Below are 19,699 nucleotides of genomic sequence, written 5' to 3'. Positions count from 1 at the left end.
ACTGTTGCCTCATGGGGCAGAGGGCACAGGTTTGAACCTGGGTCCAGGTCAATGTCCGTGTGGTGTCTGTTCATTCTCCGTCTCTGTGTGGGCTGCTCCCCCACAACCCAAAATGATGTGCAGGGTAGGAAAATTTGCCATGCTACATTGCCCCTTAAATTGGAAAAGAAAAGAATTGGATACTCTAAATTTATATTTTAAAAAATCACGGACAACTATTGAAGAAGGTAGACCACCTGAAAAAGATAAATCTCTTGAAGCACTCTGACTAGAAGATGGGTCTCCAGGAACATTCTGAGGCTGGAAGATGGATCTCCTCCAGGACAGGGTTTGGATGGGTCACCTGCAGATGATCCCGATCCACTCCTGTGGCATTCTAGGGTCCAGGGTTGCAGGTGGCCTTCATTCAGAATTCTGGTGACAGCCCCAGGCATTGCTCAGTCCAGACATCTGCATGCCATGTTATAAGCATGCTTCACACCGGTGTGTTTTCCCACCAGTCTCAGAGAATTTGGGGGGGGGGAGAGAAGGGGGGGGGGAGAGAAGGGGGGGGGGGGGAGAGAAGGGGGGGGGGAGGGGGGGGAGAGAAGGGGGGGGGGAGGGGGGGAGAGAAGGGGGGGGGGGAGGGGGGGAGAGAAGGGGGGGGGAGGGGGGGAGAGAAGGGGGGGGGAGAGAAGGGGGGGGAAGAGAAGGGGGGGGGAGAGAAGGGGGGGGGAGAGAAGGGGGGGGGAGAGAAGGGGGGGGAGAGAAGGGGGGGGGAGAGAAGGGGGGGGGAGAGAAGGGGGGGGAGAGAAGGGGGGGGGAGAGAAGGGGGGGGGGAGGGGGGAGAAGGAGAAGGGGGGGAGAAGGGGGGGAGAGAAGGGGGGGGGAGAGAAGGGGGGGGGGAGGGGAGAGAAGGGGGGGAGGGACGACGGAATGTTAGACCTTCATCTGCATCCAATAGGATGCAAATGAGAATGCCATCCTTTGGTGCGTTTTTTGACCTGCAGGCACCAGCGGAAGATCCTACTGTAAATTCAGACCAATGTGAAACCAATTTCTGGCCCTCCCGCTATGTAAGTTATACATGCTGGCAGGGGCTTGGGAGATTTCTGCCCTCTGGGCAGGTGCACTCTTGACAGCTGCCTGGAGCAAGGCAGAATAAGATGCACCCTCCCTGCCTCAGCTTCCATCCACAGTGACCTCCAGATTACTGGAGGCAGTGCATGCACTCTGACGATGGTTATGAGACACAGTAGACCACCATAAACTTAAGACACTGCTCCTGCATGTATTGGGAGGCTCTCCTCAAGAGGTCGAGATCATAGAAACCGACTAATTGGTCCACAATATCCTTGGCGGCTCCAGGCTCTTACTATTCATTTGGTGTTCTCATATGGCTGAGTGAGGAAGATGGATCAGTCGTGTGCGCCAGGTATAGAATTTCTCCTCAAGCAGCCATCTTCTGGTCCTCAGTGGAGGCCCACAGACAGCCGACTGGCTCAGAATGAATGAATGTGCCATGGCTTCTGCAGGAATTCACCAGCTTATGTTGCACACCACTGCATGTTGATAGCATGGTAGCCGTTAATGTTCCTATACTCCTCTGTTGACATGGGGTTCCCACACCGCACAATTGGAAATTCCACTATCGTAGCAAAGCCACATGTCCACTCATTGTTTGCTCTCTCTGCTGAGGGAGAAAACAATGCACTCATTTCTTCTGATATATCTGGCCACAGTCACATCCTGAATGCTCTGATAAATGGAGTTTTGGGAGAGGTGGGAAATGTTGTCTCCTCCGACTTGGAAAGGTCTGGATGGATAAAAAGTCAATGAATGCTTTAAGGCCAATGGCAGTCGGCACAATACTTCACCTAACTGTGCTTAAGCAGAAATGTCAAAAGTACCTCAACTACAACTGGGGGACTGGTTCTTTTAAATAGTGCAAATGGGGTATTCCCATATGCTGCTGAATACACTGGGATTGATTCGCACTGATGCCCAGTTCACAGATCAAATGTTAACCAAGTGCTAAATGAGGTGGGACAGCGGTCAGTCATCATGCCAGCGCAGCTTTTGGTGCATACATACCCATGCTAGTACCCTCCCTGCAATGGGACACCACATGGACTGTGCTAGAAACAGGTCTATATGCTGTATCAGAGTCAGTGCTACAGAGCCTAATTCTAAGACCCTCTTCTTTAGTTTTAGTGAAACTGACAGGTCAGCAGAGCAAGACACATTTCATCTTTCCCTAATATACATTACTTGTCTCGAAGTAGGATGAGTATGCAACATTAATATTTTTAAAGCTTTAATTTTCTGTAAGAGAAACAATTAACAGTTATTCAAGGTATCCCTACAACCCAAAAGGTATTTAAAATGCATCATACTAGTTTTTGAACTGTAGACAGTACAAGTAAAATAGTTACAAATACATTTTGGAATTCTTAAAGCCAGTATTACAAAAGTCAAGGCAAATATAGAAATTCTAGCAAGACAACCAAAGCAGTTATGACTAGTATGTACCCCCTTTGAGAAACACCTAACCAATTATTTTAATGCATATTTATGTTTTACAGCACCATGTCCAAAAATATTGAAATCATTTCAGTATGATATTTAACGGCATTATTTAACACTTGGATCAATTCACCTTTTAGTCGCGACTTATAGAATGCAAATAGTAATTTTCATTGGCCTCTCCCGACTATCGCAAACTCGAAGGAATAAATCTGAATAGTAAAGTGCTCTGTATTCTGGGAATATAAAATGTATTCTGGGAATATGAAATTACAAGTGTGGAACAGATAACCAATATTGCAATGGTCAAACTTTGTCCACAAACATGAAATATGGATATCTGCTAATCCAAGTATGAGACCAACTATTACATTTTTCAAATCTGTTCGTTCTTCAATACAAACGAAATCATTTAAGTGCTTATTCCATTCCACGCTAAAAGGCATCATGTACGTATCTACACGATGATTATAAAAGGTACTCTTGAAAGTCACACACACACCAGGAAAGTCTCATATTTGACCCTGTTCATTTACCAAATTGTCTCAGTCTTAATCTGGGCACTAAAATTTGCCTGAAACTAGGCAAGGGAAAGTAAATAGCCCATTTTGTACTCTGACTGGTTCTCAAGTGATCCAACCAAAAAAACTAGTGTTACAAAATAGCTATATTTCACTTATGTACAAAAATAAGTGCACAAATTTAGCTGCCTTAAACAATAATGCTAATTGCTACATGAAAATATATAAACTTAAAAATCCACTTGAATAATGGCTTTACTTTTTTCAGTAATTGCAATTTATTGCCTGACGTTCAAAAACATGGAGAAATAAAATTCTTCAAGGAAGATAATAGCAATTTGCACAAAAAATAAAATTATGATTTTGTACCAAGTAATTTAACTCGATTTTATTTTTCAATGTGTATTTTAACTAGGCAGTAATAGTCAATAAACGGTTACATTAAAATGAGCATTTTGGCTCAAAGTGCTATAGTGGCAGCATGAACCGCAGTAATAGGACTGATTTTTGCAATCACCCACGCAGGTCACTCTTGGTTCCACAAGTCAGCATTTTCCATTTCTGGTATATCAAGGATGACTATACATAATTCAGTTCAACTAGGTTCATATCAAAATTCGACTAACATTGTTACCTTGAACTGTTTTTGCACAGTAACAAATTTCTCAAAATACAATTCCATTAAAACGTGGTAGAAAGCTCATAAAATAACAAGCTCTCAGTCATATAAAAAGCAGGACAGAGCAAAACAGAAACAAGTGTTACAAGTGTTTCTTCAAATGAGAAGGTTCTAGGTTATTCATTATTATAAAAGTTAACTGCTCAAAAGATGATATCTGGATAAAAATTAAGAACACCAGTACACATTCATCAACGGTCCTGAAAAGTGATGTACCATCCGTTTCATTCAGTTAATACTTTGTTTTTACAGGCACATTAAACATTTTAAAAACTGAAACTCCACAGTACTTAAACTCTGTAAAAATACAGTTTTGCATTTGACAAAATCATATATGGACTACAAAAAAATAGAAACTTTTCTTCAATGTCCATGTTGCAAAGTTACATATCTGGTGACAGCTGAACATTAAAACCAGGTGAGCAGTGTTGTTTCTGATGTTGAGTGACAGAAGCTTGAAGGTCTCTATCAGCCACAAGTGCAAGTCTGTCGTCCTGAAGGCTGCAAGCTGAGAATCGGTTGGATTCTGTTGTATTCCTACTTGTGGCATTGGCTGCACTGCTTCCAATAAAGACACCACTAACTTGTTCAAAGGATTTACTGAAGAGGGTTGTCGCCGTGTTAGCCAGACTGTGGTTTCCTGGCTTAGGCAGGGACTGACTACTCGTCAGAGTCAGTCTTTTCATGGCCACGAGCTCCAGATTCTCACTCACGGCTCTTCGTGACTGCTTACGAGCAAGATGTTCCCGGCAGGTCTCGTCTGCTATTTCTCGTTCTTTACCAGGCTTGTTGCCAAATGATTTCAATTGACTTTTCCCCGTAGATGCCTTGCTGCTTGTGTTAGCAACCTTAGAACAAAATCCTTCATCCATTTCAGAGATGTCCATAAGATCCTCCTGGGCTTTTAAATCAGTTAATTCTAGAAAAAGATGACAAAGATGAAAAGGTCCAATCTTCATAAGTCAGGACTGATCCAATCTGGCCACTTCTTATTATTTGCAATAAGTTTACATCTTTAACTGGTAGAAGGATTAACTTATTAAACATTTCCTCATTCTAAAAGCAAAGATAGTTTTATAAAGGGCAATGTACATCTGTACATTTTATTCCTATAAAAACACATTGAATATGTAAAAGATAACGGAATTGTTGGAGTCAACAAAAGGGAATAGTCAATGTGTGGAGGGAAATAATACTTATACTGTCACGCTCATTGACATTTCTCCAATTTCAACCTCACCTGCCTGGAGGGAAGAGGACAGATTCTGGTTAGACATCCGTATTACATCTCAACTGTGAAATAGGATGGGATGCAAAGTGAGTGTTCAGCTAAACCATCGCTGCCAAGTGAAGCCCGATGTTCTGTATGTCAGCTTTCATAATTAGTTGACGTGATTCAGACTACAGTTTCTCATCTTTTCTAATTAGCTTTACTACTCTCCGAAGAGAGGTTTGAGCAGGCAAGCCATTCCCTCCCAGGTCTCCAAACCACTCTGAAATCAGTAGTTCTGGGAGATTTCGTCTGCTTTCTCTGCCCCTCCATAGAAGTCACAAGGTCTCTTGCACCTTGCCACAGTGGCACAATAGATACAATGTGAACTCCTGCTTTTCCTCTAGGTCATAATAAATTAAAGTTTCAAAACACCACATTAACGTTGGAATGAAAAGAACGCCATTGGGGACCATCAGCCAACTCTAGATGCATGCCAAAACCTTATCCTCTTCAAAAACAGCACCACATGAACTTCAACAACAAAAAAAAAGGTGCAAGGAAGATTTTAACATTGTAAAGAATTTAGCATCACATGAAACAGCTGCGGCATTTTATTTTCTATTAGCTCTGGTTAGGCTAGCACATAACAGTAGGCCAGCTGTACTGGCAACTTTGTGAAGTTGAAAAGCAGCTTCAGTTGCAAATGGACAGTTTGCAGTATAGCTCAATATAGATAGTTACAAACTAGGCTGCATTCAGAGTTGAGACCAAACATTAGATGGTAGTTTCACACACTTTGTTAGAAACTAGATATGAAAAGCAAAGCATACAAGAATTCTGAGGCAGTCCACTAATCACATGGGGCTAAGCTTTGGGTGGTAATTGGGTCAGCACTTCAATACATTTTCTTGGTGTGAACTTACTACCTTTAGCTTGGGAAAAGTTTACATAATTACACAAATCCATTGTGAACTACCGAAATGTGCGGAATGGTGGGCTAGCTGGCCCAGAGGATTTTAAGCTCTTCATCACCATCAAGAGAGCCTTTGAGGCACAAGGGAGTTAATTTTTCCCCTCTCCTGAGGCCAGACAGTTAGGTAACAGCTATTGGAGAGAACATCTTTCCAGTGGTGTCATTGGGGCCGTGGTGGTGTCCTTTGATGCCTGTGGCCATTCCTTGAGCTACGGAGTCCCAGGAGATGATGGTCCTCAGCTCTGGTAGCCACTGTAATGAGCTGGTGGCCTGGGATGATGGCCAATTTAGTTGATTATAATAAAAACAAAATGTTGAAAAACTCAAGTTGGGAAGCATCGGTGGAGAGGGACCAGAGTTAATGCTATGGAGTCCAATATGACTCCTCTTCGGGTTTCATAAGAGCCTTACTGGACTTGAAGTATTAACTGAGTTTTTCCAGAACTTTCAGATCTCCAGTATTTTGCTTCTCTTTTAATTGCCACCGGCCTAAGTTGGGCAGCAAACTATTCCAGCCACTGGTAAAATGGCCCGCCGATGGGGCTGCATCAAGGATTCCTCTCAATACAGCTCATCGACTCTTTAACCGCTGCTCAGACCACACCAGTTGCCAAACAGGATACAAGCAAAGAATAAAACAGTTAGGCAAATGTCAGTTTAAGCAATAACTAATCTCAACTTTCAGCAGTATGAGCAAGTGCTAAAAAGGTCATCACTATTGCTGGGTGGAAATAAGTAAGACTAGACCAGTGTATTGAATGAAGAAAGGTTAAAAGCATAATTGAATGTTCAGTAGTAGCATGTGTGAATAAAATGCATTTGCATTTCAAATGATAAAGTGCTCAATTTTACTTTGCCCACCTAAATTAACAATGCCATTCTACAGCATACAATTACATACAATTAGAGGCTGGTTTAGCACAGTGGGATAAATAGCTGGCTTGCAATGCAGAACAATGCCAGCAGCGCAGGTTCAATTCCCGTACCAGCCTCCCCAAACAGGCACCAGAATGTGGCAACTAGGGGCTATTATTATTATTATTACTTAATGCCCATGATGAAAGACTCACCTTAAAATCTCAAGCTGAAACGTAAATTTACATTTTTGGAGAACATGAACATCACTGCCTTAGTGCTCCTTTTTCTCTTATAGAGTGTGATACAGCTTAATAATTAATAAAATTTCTGAATATTGCCAAGGTAATGTAATTGATTTTAACTATCAAAATAACATTAGCAATATCAGATCAGCTTGGATTAATTGTAGCGCTGATCTTCACGTCCGAGGCTTGTAGGTTAAGAGCATAATTCTGAGCAAATGCTGCATCATTGGGGTGCCATCCTTGTACTCCATCTTTTTCCTCAGAGATTTCTGTATCTATTTCTTTGCCATCTTTCTTAGGATCTGAAGCTGGTTCCTGAATACCCTGATAATGCTGAGCATCATCCTGAGATGTCAGACTATCTGCTATTTTAGCATTTCAGCTGGAGGTTAAGAATCTTATGGCATTGTTGAAGAACAAGGAATTCTAGCCTTATCCAAGGAGAATTAATGCCACAAGGGACAGGTCAACAAGTCAGTTATCTCATTATTGCAACCAACATGGTATTTTTTTTTTTTTTTTTTTGAGTTGTGCATCTGGCACGTGCACATTTTAAGTGTGAAATGAGCTTGTGTGGTTTTGTCTACTCCCAACTGTCACTGGGTCAAAATCCTGAATTCCCTCCCAACCAGCATTGTGGGTGTACCTATGTCTAACCTTCGCAAGGACAAATAGGGATGGGCAATAAAAATGTTGGACTAGTCAGCAACGTGTCATGAAATAATGTTCTTCTTTAATTCACACAAAGGAGCATTGTTACACTAGAATGGATAGAAACTGTCAGTGTATATCAAAAGGCACATCTGATGGCTACCAATTCCAAAGACTACCATAATTACTATAATTCTTACTTCATTCACTGATTAGTCATGCTTGCCCCAATAAAAGGTTTTCTATTACTGATGCTCGATTAGAGGCTTAACTGAAATGTAAATTTAACCATAGACATTTGATTTCTACTTCGAAAAATACAATAAATTGTAACCATTTAATTTTTCTCAGCTCATAGTTGATAATGAAAGGAGAAACTTTAGAAATGAAGTTGAGCTCCTGGATTCCTTTGGTGGCATATCACTATAGGTGGAGAAATAGCAATATGTATGAGGAGAGAGTTCCGTGAACACTTCAATCAACAATCTATCCCATGAAGTTCAAGTTTCTGTTGACATAATCATAAATCTATTTTAAAACTGCGTTTGATAAAAGGAAAGATAAAATTAAATTGTTTAGATATTTACAGTGCAAATTTAGCTAGAAAGAGTTGCATTAGTTGTTATACATTTCCCATTCAGAAGGCTGCAGTACATTGTTTAGATGGTTAGTTGTTGATTTCCAGGTTTAGGCGTGTGTGGTTATTATTTTTAGCTTGCTGGCACAGACTTTTATTTTGTGAGCAATTCTATTCAAGAATCAGCAATAGATTAATGAGGTTCACTCAGCCACTCAACATCCTTTAAATAATTATCTTGAGTAATAATTAATGCATTGTCTTTAGGTTTCTAATGGATAAGTTATCAGTGCAGTTTTGAGAAACATGCAATCTTTATGTTAAGTTAGAATTGTGGATCATGCACAGTTGGCATATTACTAATGTGGATATTTTACATTTGCATGTAGCATCAATTCAAGATTTCCTTTGTGGAGTTCCAGTATATAGCAATACGAGGTTCTTAACCCTCAACTCCCAGATACCTTTGGGTGCTAGCATAGAGCACTCAGCTACTACTAGATTCTGCTAGAGGCATGTACTCCATCCTCCATCTTTTTCCTCAGAGATTTCTGTCTCTTGATTTCTTTGCCATCTTTCTTAGGATCTGAAGCTGGTTCTTGAATACCCTGATAATGCTGAGCATCATTCTCTGTTTGTATTTTGCTTCTCTCCCCATTATCATGTTTATCTTCTTGCTTAGAGTCTGATAAAGGAAGCTTGTGAGATTCGACTGAGTCAGTATGGTTGATAGGTATATCTAGGATTGAAAATGACAAGACGTATAATGGCTGAAACACAAAAAAAACATAGAAAATGGCGAAAAAAAAGACATGGCAAACAAGTTTGGTTTTAAATGAATGGAGGGGGAAATTGTACCCTTATTTAAAATTAATACTTCCTGATACATGGTAAATTGGCATCACTTTTCCCTCCTATCCTAGTTTAGACTGTGGTATTTCTGATATTAAGAATTTTCAAAAGTCATTTGATTACTGTATCATTTGGGAATAGTTTTAATATTTACTGTTCCTTAACATCAGATAAATGTTAAATGATCAACTAAGATGTTGCAGCCTGGCTAAAGTGGACAAGAGGGGGAAATGCCAAAACTTATATTCCAATTTTTACATATTTTGCAAAAGTGCATTTTCTTAATTTCTCAAAATGACTGTGTCAACTGCTCTTAGCCTAATTAGCACAGTGACTACATGTCAAACATGCTTACTTGGCTGTAAAGCACTTTGGCACATCCTGAGGTCACAAAAGATACGACATAAAAATGCAATTCTTAATTCAAAAATACAGCAATGAAACTTATACGGACCAGTGAACCCAGTTACATAATGAATTTGTATTATAGATACCTATGAATAAAGATCTACAATAATTTGGTTAACTAGTTTAATGATGAAAAGCTAACACCTGGAATTGAGAAATTGACCTACAGATTTAACCAATCGCTATACAACTTCCCCACCATTTTCTGCAGATTTCCACACATTCCCCTTTGCCAGAGCCACATGGACTGTAGTGGTTTCAAGATGACATCTCACCACCACCTTCTCCAGGGCAATTAGGGATAAGCAACAAATACTGATTCAGCCAGCGATGCCCAGATACAATAAATGAATAAAAATGTTAAAATTTAGCAGCAAAAATTATGTGCACTATTTAATCTACTGTCTTCAGATAATACACATGCACAATTGTGCATTATAAAATGGTAAGTGTTATACAGCAGCAGCTATTTTTACAATGCAGAGAATGCCTTTGATCAAGTCACGTCTTGAACTCTCAGCTTTCTGTCCCAAGTTCAGCAATTGTCATATGTTGAAACCTCCTGGAAGGAATTCTCAGAACTCTAGACTAATGTCTATCCAGCTTCAGTACACAAAGGAACATGGTATGCTTGTAATCTTCAATTATTTCCAGTGCAAAAGGGCAGGTAATTCCATCTTAAGGTACAAGGCAGGGTATACAATTACACACATTTTAGGAGCAAAAGCTCCTTTTATCCAATCTACTTTAATCTGCTTAATTTTCTAAACAGAGTGGCAACTAAATAAGTGCAAAATAACTTGCTTAAGTCAGTGTTTGCAATAAAAGAGAACCCCTAATTTAAGATGGAGTAAAAACAGATTTCTTTCATCAGTGTGAATACGAACCTTTAGATAAGCACTTTTAACTGAGCCAAATATAATTTGAAGTACACAAATTGAAAATTTTGTTTTGCATCATCATTTTGTTAAAAAATTAGTAACTTAAACCAGATAAACCAATTAACAAACTAAATAAGAGAATCAATGAAATGTCTTGACTATTCACAAACAAGGTTAAACCAGAGGAGGTGGTATAATGTAACTGCTGCATGCAAATATTGTGTATAGCGTTGTTTACCTGGGCAACCATATCCGCTAAGTGTCAGCAGCCCAAGGAACTTCAGCTCAGGGTTGTCAGAGAGTTCGAGCTACAGACATTGCAAGGCATCAAAGATGAGGAAAGTTATCTGGACACTTTGCTCCAGGAATCAGTTAGTCACATCCCCTTAAGTGAAGTAGAACTTCAGACTCGGTCAATGGTCAGCATTAAGAGGTTGCAACTGTATCAGGATATAACACTGGACAAAATCCGGTCCTTGACATAGACCTGCATATACAAAGTATTTTCTACTGAGGAGATGAGAACAAAGAGTGCAGGGTGAATGGGCAAACTGACCATAGCACCCTGTGCAGGAGGTATTCAAATGGGGAAAGTGAAACCCTGATTATCAACCTTTCAGTCAATTGGAAATTGAGGGGGCAGGCCCACGATCGGTGCCCACCGATCGTCGGGTCGGCGTCTCAATGGGACGCACTCTTTCCCCTCTGCCGCCCCGCAAAATCAAGCCGACACGTCTCGCGGGGCGGCGGAGGGGAAGACGGCAACCACGCATGCGAGGGTTGGAGCCGGCCAACCTGCGCATGCGTGGCTGATGTCATTAGGCGTGGCGGCTTGATCTTGCGGGGCGGCAGAGGGGAAAGAGTGCGTCCCATTGAGACGCCGACCCGACGATCGGTGGGCACCGATCGCGGGCCTGTCCCCTCAATTTCCAATTGACTGAAAGGTTGATAATCAGGGTTTCACTTTCCCCATTTGAATACCTCCTGCACAGGGTGCTATGGTCAGTTTGCCCATTCACCCTACACTCTTTGTTCTCATCTCCTCAATTGGAAATGTTTCCCTCTACTGTCTAGACCCCTCAGAGGATTTTAAATACTTAGATCAAATCTGCTCCCAACCTCATCTGCTCAAACAGCAGCCCCAGCCTCTGCAATCAATCCACATTACTGTGGTACCATAAATGAGGAATTTTTCTCATGAACTTTTTCTGTATGCTCTCCAAAGCCATCCTGAAGTGCAATACCCAGAGTTGGACACAATATTCAAGTTACAAGCTGAACCACAGATTTATAAAGCCTCTCGAGGAGAAAATGCTGGAAAATCTCAGCAGCTCTGGGGCGGAATTCTCCCAAAGGCCCGACGCCGTCGTGAAACCCGGAGAGGTTCACGACGGCGTCGGAGGCCTCTCCTGGCCCCCTATTCTCCCCCCGCTGGAGGGTTAGGAGGGCCGTGCCGGGAAACTCGGCCGCGGGGCCTTATTGCTGGCGTCAAGGCCCAGCGCGCCGAGAATGACGTGGCCGATGCGCCTAATGACATCAGCCACGCATGCGCAGGTTGGCCGGCTCCAACCCTCGCATGCGCGGTTGCCGTCTTCCCCTCCGCCGCCCCGCAAGACGTGGCGGCTTGATCTTGCGGGGCGGCAGAGGGGAAAGAGTGCGTCCCATTGAGACGCCGACCCGACGATCGGTGGGCACCGATCGCGGGCCTGTCCCCTCCCGAGCACGGTCGTGGTGCTCAGTCCCCTCTAGGCCCCCCACAAGCCCCAAACGGGCATCTCATGGCGTGTTCACGACGGCAGCGACCAGGTGTGGTTGCCACCGTCGTGAAACGGTCGCGAACGGCAGGCCCCGGGTCGGAGAATCGCGGGCCGCCGGGAAAAACGGCGACCCGCGATTCTCCGAGCGGCGTGTCGCAAAACGTGACACGCCATTTGGGGGGGGGGGGGGGTGGGAGAATCGCGGGAGGTCTGCTCTCGCACCCGGCGTGAGGAACGGAGAATTCCGCCCCGGTCTTTTCCAGCATTTTCTCTTTGGTTTCAGATTCCAGCATCCGCAATAATTTGCTTTTATGAAGCCTCTTATCTTTGCTTTTGTACTCTGTACCAATTTTTAAAAAAAATTAGAGTACCCAATTATTTTTTCCAATTAAGGGGCAATTTTAGCGTGGCCAACCCACCTATCCTGCACATCCTTTGGGTTGTGGGGGTGAAACCCACGCAGTCACAGGGAGAACGTGCAAACTCCACATGGACAGTGACCCAGGGCCGGGATTCGAACCTGGACCCTCAGTGCAGTAGGCAGCATTGGTAACTCCTGTGCCACCATGCTGCCCACTCTGCCATTTATGAAGCCCAGTATCTCGAATGCCTTTTTAACCTTTAATCCAGCCTGGGACCAGTGTTATGGCGAATTGTATAATGAAAAAGGTGGATAGAGCTTCAAAATGAAAAGTGAGGAGGGTGGAAGGGTTCAGGTGAATGAATTTTAGGAATGGAAAGAAAATTTGGGATCACAGTAGGGTTGTGATTCTCCAGCCGTTCACAACAGCGGGATCTTTTGGTCCCGCTAACAACGAACCCCCGCAATGGGTTTCCCAACTGTGGGGGATGAATTCAATGGAAATCCCACAGACACCCAACGGCAGGCTGCCAGACACGGCTATAAACACACCATGGGGGGCATGGAAAATCCACCTCACACCCCCCCCCCGGCATGGTAACAAGGTGACCAAATATTCCATTTGCATAGCATTTGGGAAAGATAGACAACCCAGATAGTAAAGGATGATACAAGGACAGTATGGGTGGCAAGGTAGCACATTGGTTAGCACTGTTGCTTCGCAGTGCCAGGGACCCAGATTCGATTTTCGGCTTGGGCCACTGTCAGTGCGGAGACTGCACGTTCTCCCCGTGTCTGTGTGGGTTTCCTCCGGGTGCTCCAGTTTCCTCCCCCAAGTCCCGAAAGACGTGCTTGTTAGGTGAATTGGACATTTTGAATTCTTCCTCTGGCTTCCATTAATTCTTATTTTATGTGCACAATGAACAAGATTTCAAAGCCAGTGACGCAAGAGTGAAAATAATCCTTAGGTTCCAAGAAAATATCTTCTCCAACCAGAGACATTCAAACGTTAGTCACCTCTTTCTTAATATGCTCGTTCTGCACTGTCTACCCAAGCATCTCAAAGATTGCCACTACTTTCCCCGCTCAGCTTCTGCATCAAGCAATTTCTCACCGTGGGTGATTTTAAACAATTTTAAACCTGATCTGAACTCGCCATTGCACTCTATCCACTGAATTTATTTACCTATTGACCAAGTGCTGCCAAATGGGATTAGGTAGGCATGTCAGGTATCTTTCATGCGTCAGTGCAGACTTGATGGGCCAAAGGGCATCTTCTGCATTGTATTATTCTGTGATTGTGTTGTCATCTGTTGTTGATCCCTCCTACCCCCATTCACAGCCACAGTCAATATCATCTCATCTGGCTTCGCTATTCCCCCATATTCAAATCACAGATAAAGTATTTCTGTTCTTTGCCATTCAAATCTCCCTTCCCCTTGAAACTCTATTTGCCCCCAATTCACATACAAATTTCCAACTATCTAGCCTTTGGCCCTTCATCCACCACAACATTCTGCATGTAAAATCTGCGTAAGCACACCCTCACCAGTACCTTTTATGCCCTTGTCTCCAGTAAAACCCTTACTTTCGCAAACTGATATTTCCGTTTAGTGCAGCCTAAATTTCACTTCCGAGAGATGATGAATGCAAATTGATGGCGCACAACAGTTTTAGTACTTCATTGCCAGCTCTGGCTTGAACATATCAAGCACCATCTTTGCTAAAATTGCTTACACCAAGCTGCTTTTGAAATGTCAAGATAATCCTCAGCTTCTTTTGTCCAAGTTCTTCTACCAAGTTCATCTTAAACCCCTCTCCACGCATTCTCCAACAACACTTTGTCACGGAGATGGAGATAAATTCATTCAGTTGCCTATCTTTAGCAGTCTCTTTCCTAGTGCACCAGGTCAAACTAGGTCCAGTAATTTAATCTTCCCTAGTCCTGAACCCACTTATTTCTCTAGCTTCCCTTCCATCTCACCACATATATTCATGAGACTCATCTTGTCCTCGAGACTCACCTCCTGCTCGCGATTCTACTCCTTTTTCCTTCCAAATCTGTCATCACCGTCTGCCACTATAAAAAAAAACAGGCTAGACATCTCTGCCTCACCCGATCTTCAACTTTCCTTCATCTCTAAAGTGCTTGAAAGTTTGTTTCCTTGTAAATACCTGCTCAACCTTTCTGCATTTGAATCTCTCTAATCAGTCGTCACAAATTGAAATCTTAATCAAAGTTACAAATTACACCCTTCATGACTGTGACCATGGTGCATTATCCTTCCTTATCCTGTTCAACTTGCATGCAGCTTTTTCACATGGTTGACCATCCTCCTTGGGCCCTTGTCTGGTGCTCGTCGTCTCTATTCACTTGTAGCTACAGAATCTCCAACAATAACTTCTCTTTTCAGTGCTCCCAGCTTGGGAATACCTCTTCCCACCTTTTGCCAGCCTGAGTAATTATCTTTAAACTCCTATTTGGCTTTCTGTTTTGGAACCCGCTTATATCCATTTTGCCATTGGTCTCAACTCCACAAAAATTCTACTATTTAGGAAAGGCTTTTTGAAATGCAAATATATTCTACTGCACTGCTTTTGGCTACCCTTTGTTACATAGAATCCCTAACTGTTCAGAAGGAGGCTCCTCGGTCCATTGAGTCTGCACCAACCCTCTGAAAGAGCACCCTACCCAGACACACACCTCCACCCTTATTCAATGTATGAGTCAGTCAGTGGCTCACATAAATCTTCTCATGTCTCCACCTGAACAAAAGGCAATTAGTTGCAGAGCTGGGTATCCCAATGCAACTGTATTTTTATTACATTGTATTGAAACATAGAACATAGAACGATACAGCGCAGTACAGGCCCTTCGGCCCACGATGTTGCACCGACATGGGAAGTCAAAAACTAAAGGCCATCTAACCTACACTATGCCATTATCATCCATATGCTTATCCAATAAACTTTTAAATGCCCTCAATGTTGGTGAGTTCACTACTGTTGCAGGTAGGGCATTCCACGGTCTCACCACTCTTTGTGTAAAAAACCTACCTCTGACGTCTGTCCTATATCTATTACCCCTCAATTTAAGGCTATGTCCCCTCGTGCTAGCCACCTCCATCCGCGGGAGAAGGCTCTCACTGTCCACCCTATCTAACCCTCTGATCATTTTGTATGCCTCTATTAAGTCACCTCTTAACCTTCTTCTCTCTAACGAAAACAACCTCAAGTCCATCAGCCTTTCCTCATAAGATTTTCCCTCCATACCAGGCAACATCCTGGTAAATCTCCTCTGCACCCGTTCCAAAGCTTCCACGTCCTTCCTATAATGAGGCGACCAGAACTGTACGCAATACTCCAAATGCGGCCGTACCAGAGTTTTGTACAGCTGCAACATGACCTCATGGCTCCGGAACTCAATCCCTCTACCAATAAAGGGCAACACACCATAGGCCTTCTTCACAACCCTATCAACCTGGGTGGCAACTTTCAGGGATCTATGTACATGGACACCGAGATCCCTCTGCTCATCCACACTGCTAAGAATTTTACCATTAGCCAAATATTCCGCATTCCTGTTATTCTTTCCAAAGTGAATCACCTCACACTTCTCTACATTAAACTCCATTTGCCACCTCTTAGCCCAGCTCTGCAGCTTATCTATGTCCCTCTGTAACCTGCAACATCCTTCCGCACTGTCTACAACTCCACCGACTTTAGTGTCGTCTGCAAATTTACTCACCCAACCTTCTGTGCCCTCCTCTAGGTCATTTATAAAAATGACAAACAGCAACTGCCCCAGAACAGATCCTTGTGGTACGCCACTCGTAACTGAACTCCATTCTGAACATTTGCCATCAACCACCACTCTCTGTCTTCTTTCAACTAGCCAATTTCTGATCCACATCTCTAAATCACCCTCAATCCCCAGCCTCCGTATTTTCTGCAATAGACGACCATGGGGAACCTTATCAAACGCTTTACTGAAATCCATATACACCACATCAACTGCTCTACCCTCGTCTACCTGTTCAGTCACCTTCTCAAAGAACTCGATAAGGTTTGTGAGGCATGACCTACCCTTCACAAAACCATGCTGACTATCCCTAATCATATTATTCCTATCTAGATGATTATAAATCGTATCTCTTATAATTCTCTCCAAGACTTTACCCACAACAGACGCGAGGCTCACCAGCCTATAGTTACCGGGGTTATCTCTACTCCCCTTGAACAAAGGGACCACATTTGCTATCCTCCAGTCCTCTGGCACTATTCCTGTAGCTAATGATGACATAAAAATCAAAGCCAAAGGCTCAGCAATCTCTTCCCTAGCTTCCCAGAGAATCCTAGGATAAATCCCATCAGGCCCCGGGGACTTATCTATTTTCACCTTGTTCAGAATTGCCAACACTTCTTCCCTACGCACCTCAATGCCATCTATTCTAATAGCCTGGGTCTCAGCATTCTCCTCCACAACATTATCTTTTTCCTGAGTGAAGACTGCCGAAAAGTATTCATTTAGTATCTCGCTTATCTCCTCAGCTTCCACACACAACTTCCCACCACTGTCCTTGACTGGCCCTACTCTTACCCTAGTCATTCTTTTATTCCTGACATACCTATAGAAAGCTTTTGGGTTTTCCTTTATCCTACCTGCCAAAGACTTCTCATGTCCCCTCCTTGCTCGTCTTAGCTCTCTCTTTAGATCCTTCCTCGCTTCCTTGTAACTATCAAGCGCCCCAACTGAAACTTCACGCCTCATCTTCACATAGGCCTCCTTCTTCCTCTTAACAAGAGATTCCGCTTCTTTGATAAACCACGGTTTCCTCGCTCGACCCCTTCCTCCCTGCCTGACTGGTACGTACTTATTAAGAACATGCAATAGCTGTTCCTTGAACAAGCTCCACATATCCAGTGTGCCCAACCCTTGCAGCCTACTTCTCCAACCTACACATCCTAAGTCATGTCTAATGGCATCATAATTGCCCTTCCCCCAGCTATAACTCTTGCCCTGCGGGGTATACTTATCCCTTTCCATCACTAACGTAAAGGTCACCGAATTGTGGTCACTGTTTCCAAAGTGCTCACCTACCTCCAGATCTAACACCTGGCCTGGTTCATTACCCAAAACCAAATCCAATGTGGCCTCGCCTCTTGTTGGCCTGTCAACATATTGTGTCAGGCAACCCTCCTGCACACATTGTACAAAGAACGACCCATCTAATGTACTCAAACTATATCTTTTCCAGTCAATATTTGGAAAGTTAAAGTCTCCCATAACAACTACCCTGTTACTTTCGCTCTTTTCCAGAATCATCTTCGCCATCCTTTCCTCTACATCCCTAGAACTATTAGGTGGCCTATAGAAAACTCCCAACAGGGTGACCTCTCCTTTCCTGTTTCTAACCTCAGCCCATACTACCTCGGAAGAAGAGTCCCCATCTAGCATCCTTTCCGCCACCGTAATACTGTCCTTGACTAGCAGCGCCACACCTCCCCCTCTTTTGCCCCCTTCTCTGAGCTTACTAAAACACCTAAACAGTTGGTGACCACATCGCCAGGGTACAAAAATCCAGTTTTGTGTTGCTGAAGCATGTGCATGAGTGACAAATTTCCCTTGCTGCCCAATTTTGCAACACAATTCTTTCTACTGTACTTTCAGGTTTAACCTGAACATTTAACCTGTTTTATTGGGAGGAGACACAATGCTGCTTCACCTTGTATTTGAAAGTAATACATTTCCACCACTGACAACAGAAAAAGCATTAGATGTGTGGAATAAGAAAAGAGAAACAGGATTAAGACCACCGTAATCCTCCTAACAAATTAAACTGGCCTCCAATTTCCAAGCATTTCAGGTGTACATTCAGCATGACATCAAATACAAAATACTTCATAATTAAGAACCAAAATTTTGGTACTGTAAGTAACACTTACTGGGGGAGGTCAGATTGTCAAACTTTGCTTTTGATCTTCGCAAACAGTAATACATCATTTTAGATTTAAGTTTTTGTATCAAATTTTCCTTCTCCAACTAAAATTTAAAATATGCTTTCCTGCAACAAATTGGTTAATGGCAAGGTATTAAATCTTTTATTTATAAATGAAGCTTTATTTCAGAGTTTCAAATGTATAGAACCTTATCCACTCTGCTCACATCAATCTGTTTGCTTACCGTTCCTCTTCCATCGATGCCCTCGAATTGATAAACTGGTGACTGCATTCCTTGATATTCTGGATGACGTTGGAGTTATGTCTACCTGAATAGATCGTGGAGCATCTTTAGATGACTTCAGTGGACCAAAGGGTAACATGCTTTTGATTGCATTACCAACCTACGTAAAAAGAGTCATAATCAAGATTTGAAATGCAAGGTGCCAAGTTAGTGTTATGCCATTAAAAAATTAGAGTTGGATAAAATATACAATTTTGTTAGTTTTCGTGGCTTACTACAAAAATAAGTGAGCTTGTTGAGACTGTTGCCAAGTCATTTATTTCAATGTGGTGGCAGAGTTAAGACAATATAGAAAGAGATGAAGGTCTGGACTTGAGCATTGGGGGCTGCAGTGAAGAAACAAATGTGCAAGTGTGAACACTGGAGGAAACATTGCTTTAACGCCCCACAAATCTTGCACCCAGTCTGCATTCACCAACAAGTCTCACATACAGATAATTGTTACTTGCATGAGGTACCAAAACGTAACCCAATAATCGTACAAAAAATGTACAAGTGTCCATTTGTACAAGTGTAAAAATGGAAAAGTGAAAACTGAAAAGTTTAAAAACAAATGGAAAAAATATTGGCAGCTGTTCATTTTGAACATATCTATTCAATTTTTTTTTAAACTAGAGAATATCCTACTGCATGGCTCATGGTGAACTGAAGGATGTACTGTTTAATGATAGGAGCATTATAGCATGCATGTGCAGTGTAATATTAAATATTAGCGCGATTTTCCCATTCATGGAAAACCCAACATGCAGACTTATTTGTACAGAGGAGGGGCTGGTTGAATTTTCAGATACCTTTCCCACAATCTAATATGAACAGTTCACGAACTCAGGTCAAGCTTACTCAGAAGTCTTGGAATGTGGCACATTTGACTGGAGACCAGAAAATCCACCTATGCAGATTTTTAAAACAATGTACATAGCCATTAAAATGGAAATGATACACGAGACAGAAAAGTGGAGAAACCCATCAAATGG

General features: G+C 42.6%; 1 protein-coding gene across 8 annotated transcripts in view; it reads right to left on the bottom strand.

Moving 5' to 3' along the window:
• Positions 1 to 2,279: 2,279 nt before the first annotated feature.
• fam126a (family with sequence similarity 126 member A) overlaps positions 2,280 to 19,699 on the bottom strand; it is a 131,894-nt gene continuing 114,474 nt past the window's right edge. For 6 of the 8 annotated variants that reach the window (XM_038797420.1, XM_038797417.1, XM_038797423.1 and 3 more), the window contains 2 exons: positions 18,666 to 18,825; positions 2,280 to 4,624 (listed from right to left, as the gene is read on the bottom strand). In XM_038797420.1, coding sequence (XP_038653348.1) covers positions 4,089 to 4,624; positions 18,666 to 18,825 — 696 coding nt within the window. In that variant the 3' untranslated portion in view covers positions 2,280 to 4,088. Of the gene's footprint in view, positions 4,625 to 7,507; positions 8,154 to 8,686; positions 8,962 to 18,665; positions 18,826 to 19,699 lie in introns of those variants that run through there. The other 2 variants (XM_038797424.1, XM_038797425.1) reach the window with 2 other exon arrangements.

This window comes from Scyliorhinus canicula, chromosome 5 (assembly GCF_902713615.1).
Source record: "Scyliorhinus canicula chromosome 5, sScyCan1.1, whole genome shotgun sequence".
Classification (NCBI taxonomy): Eukaryota; Metazoa; Chordata; class Chondrichthyes; order Carcharhiniformes; family Scyliorhinidae; genus Scyliorhinus; species Scyliorhinus canicula.
The sequence above is the reverse complement of the archived record's forward strand: the minus strand, read 5'-3'. Positions and strand labels throughout refer to the sequence as shown.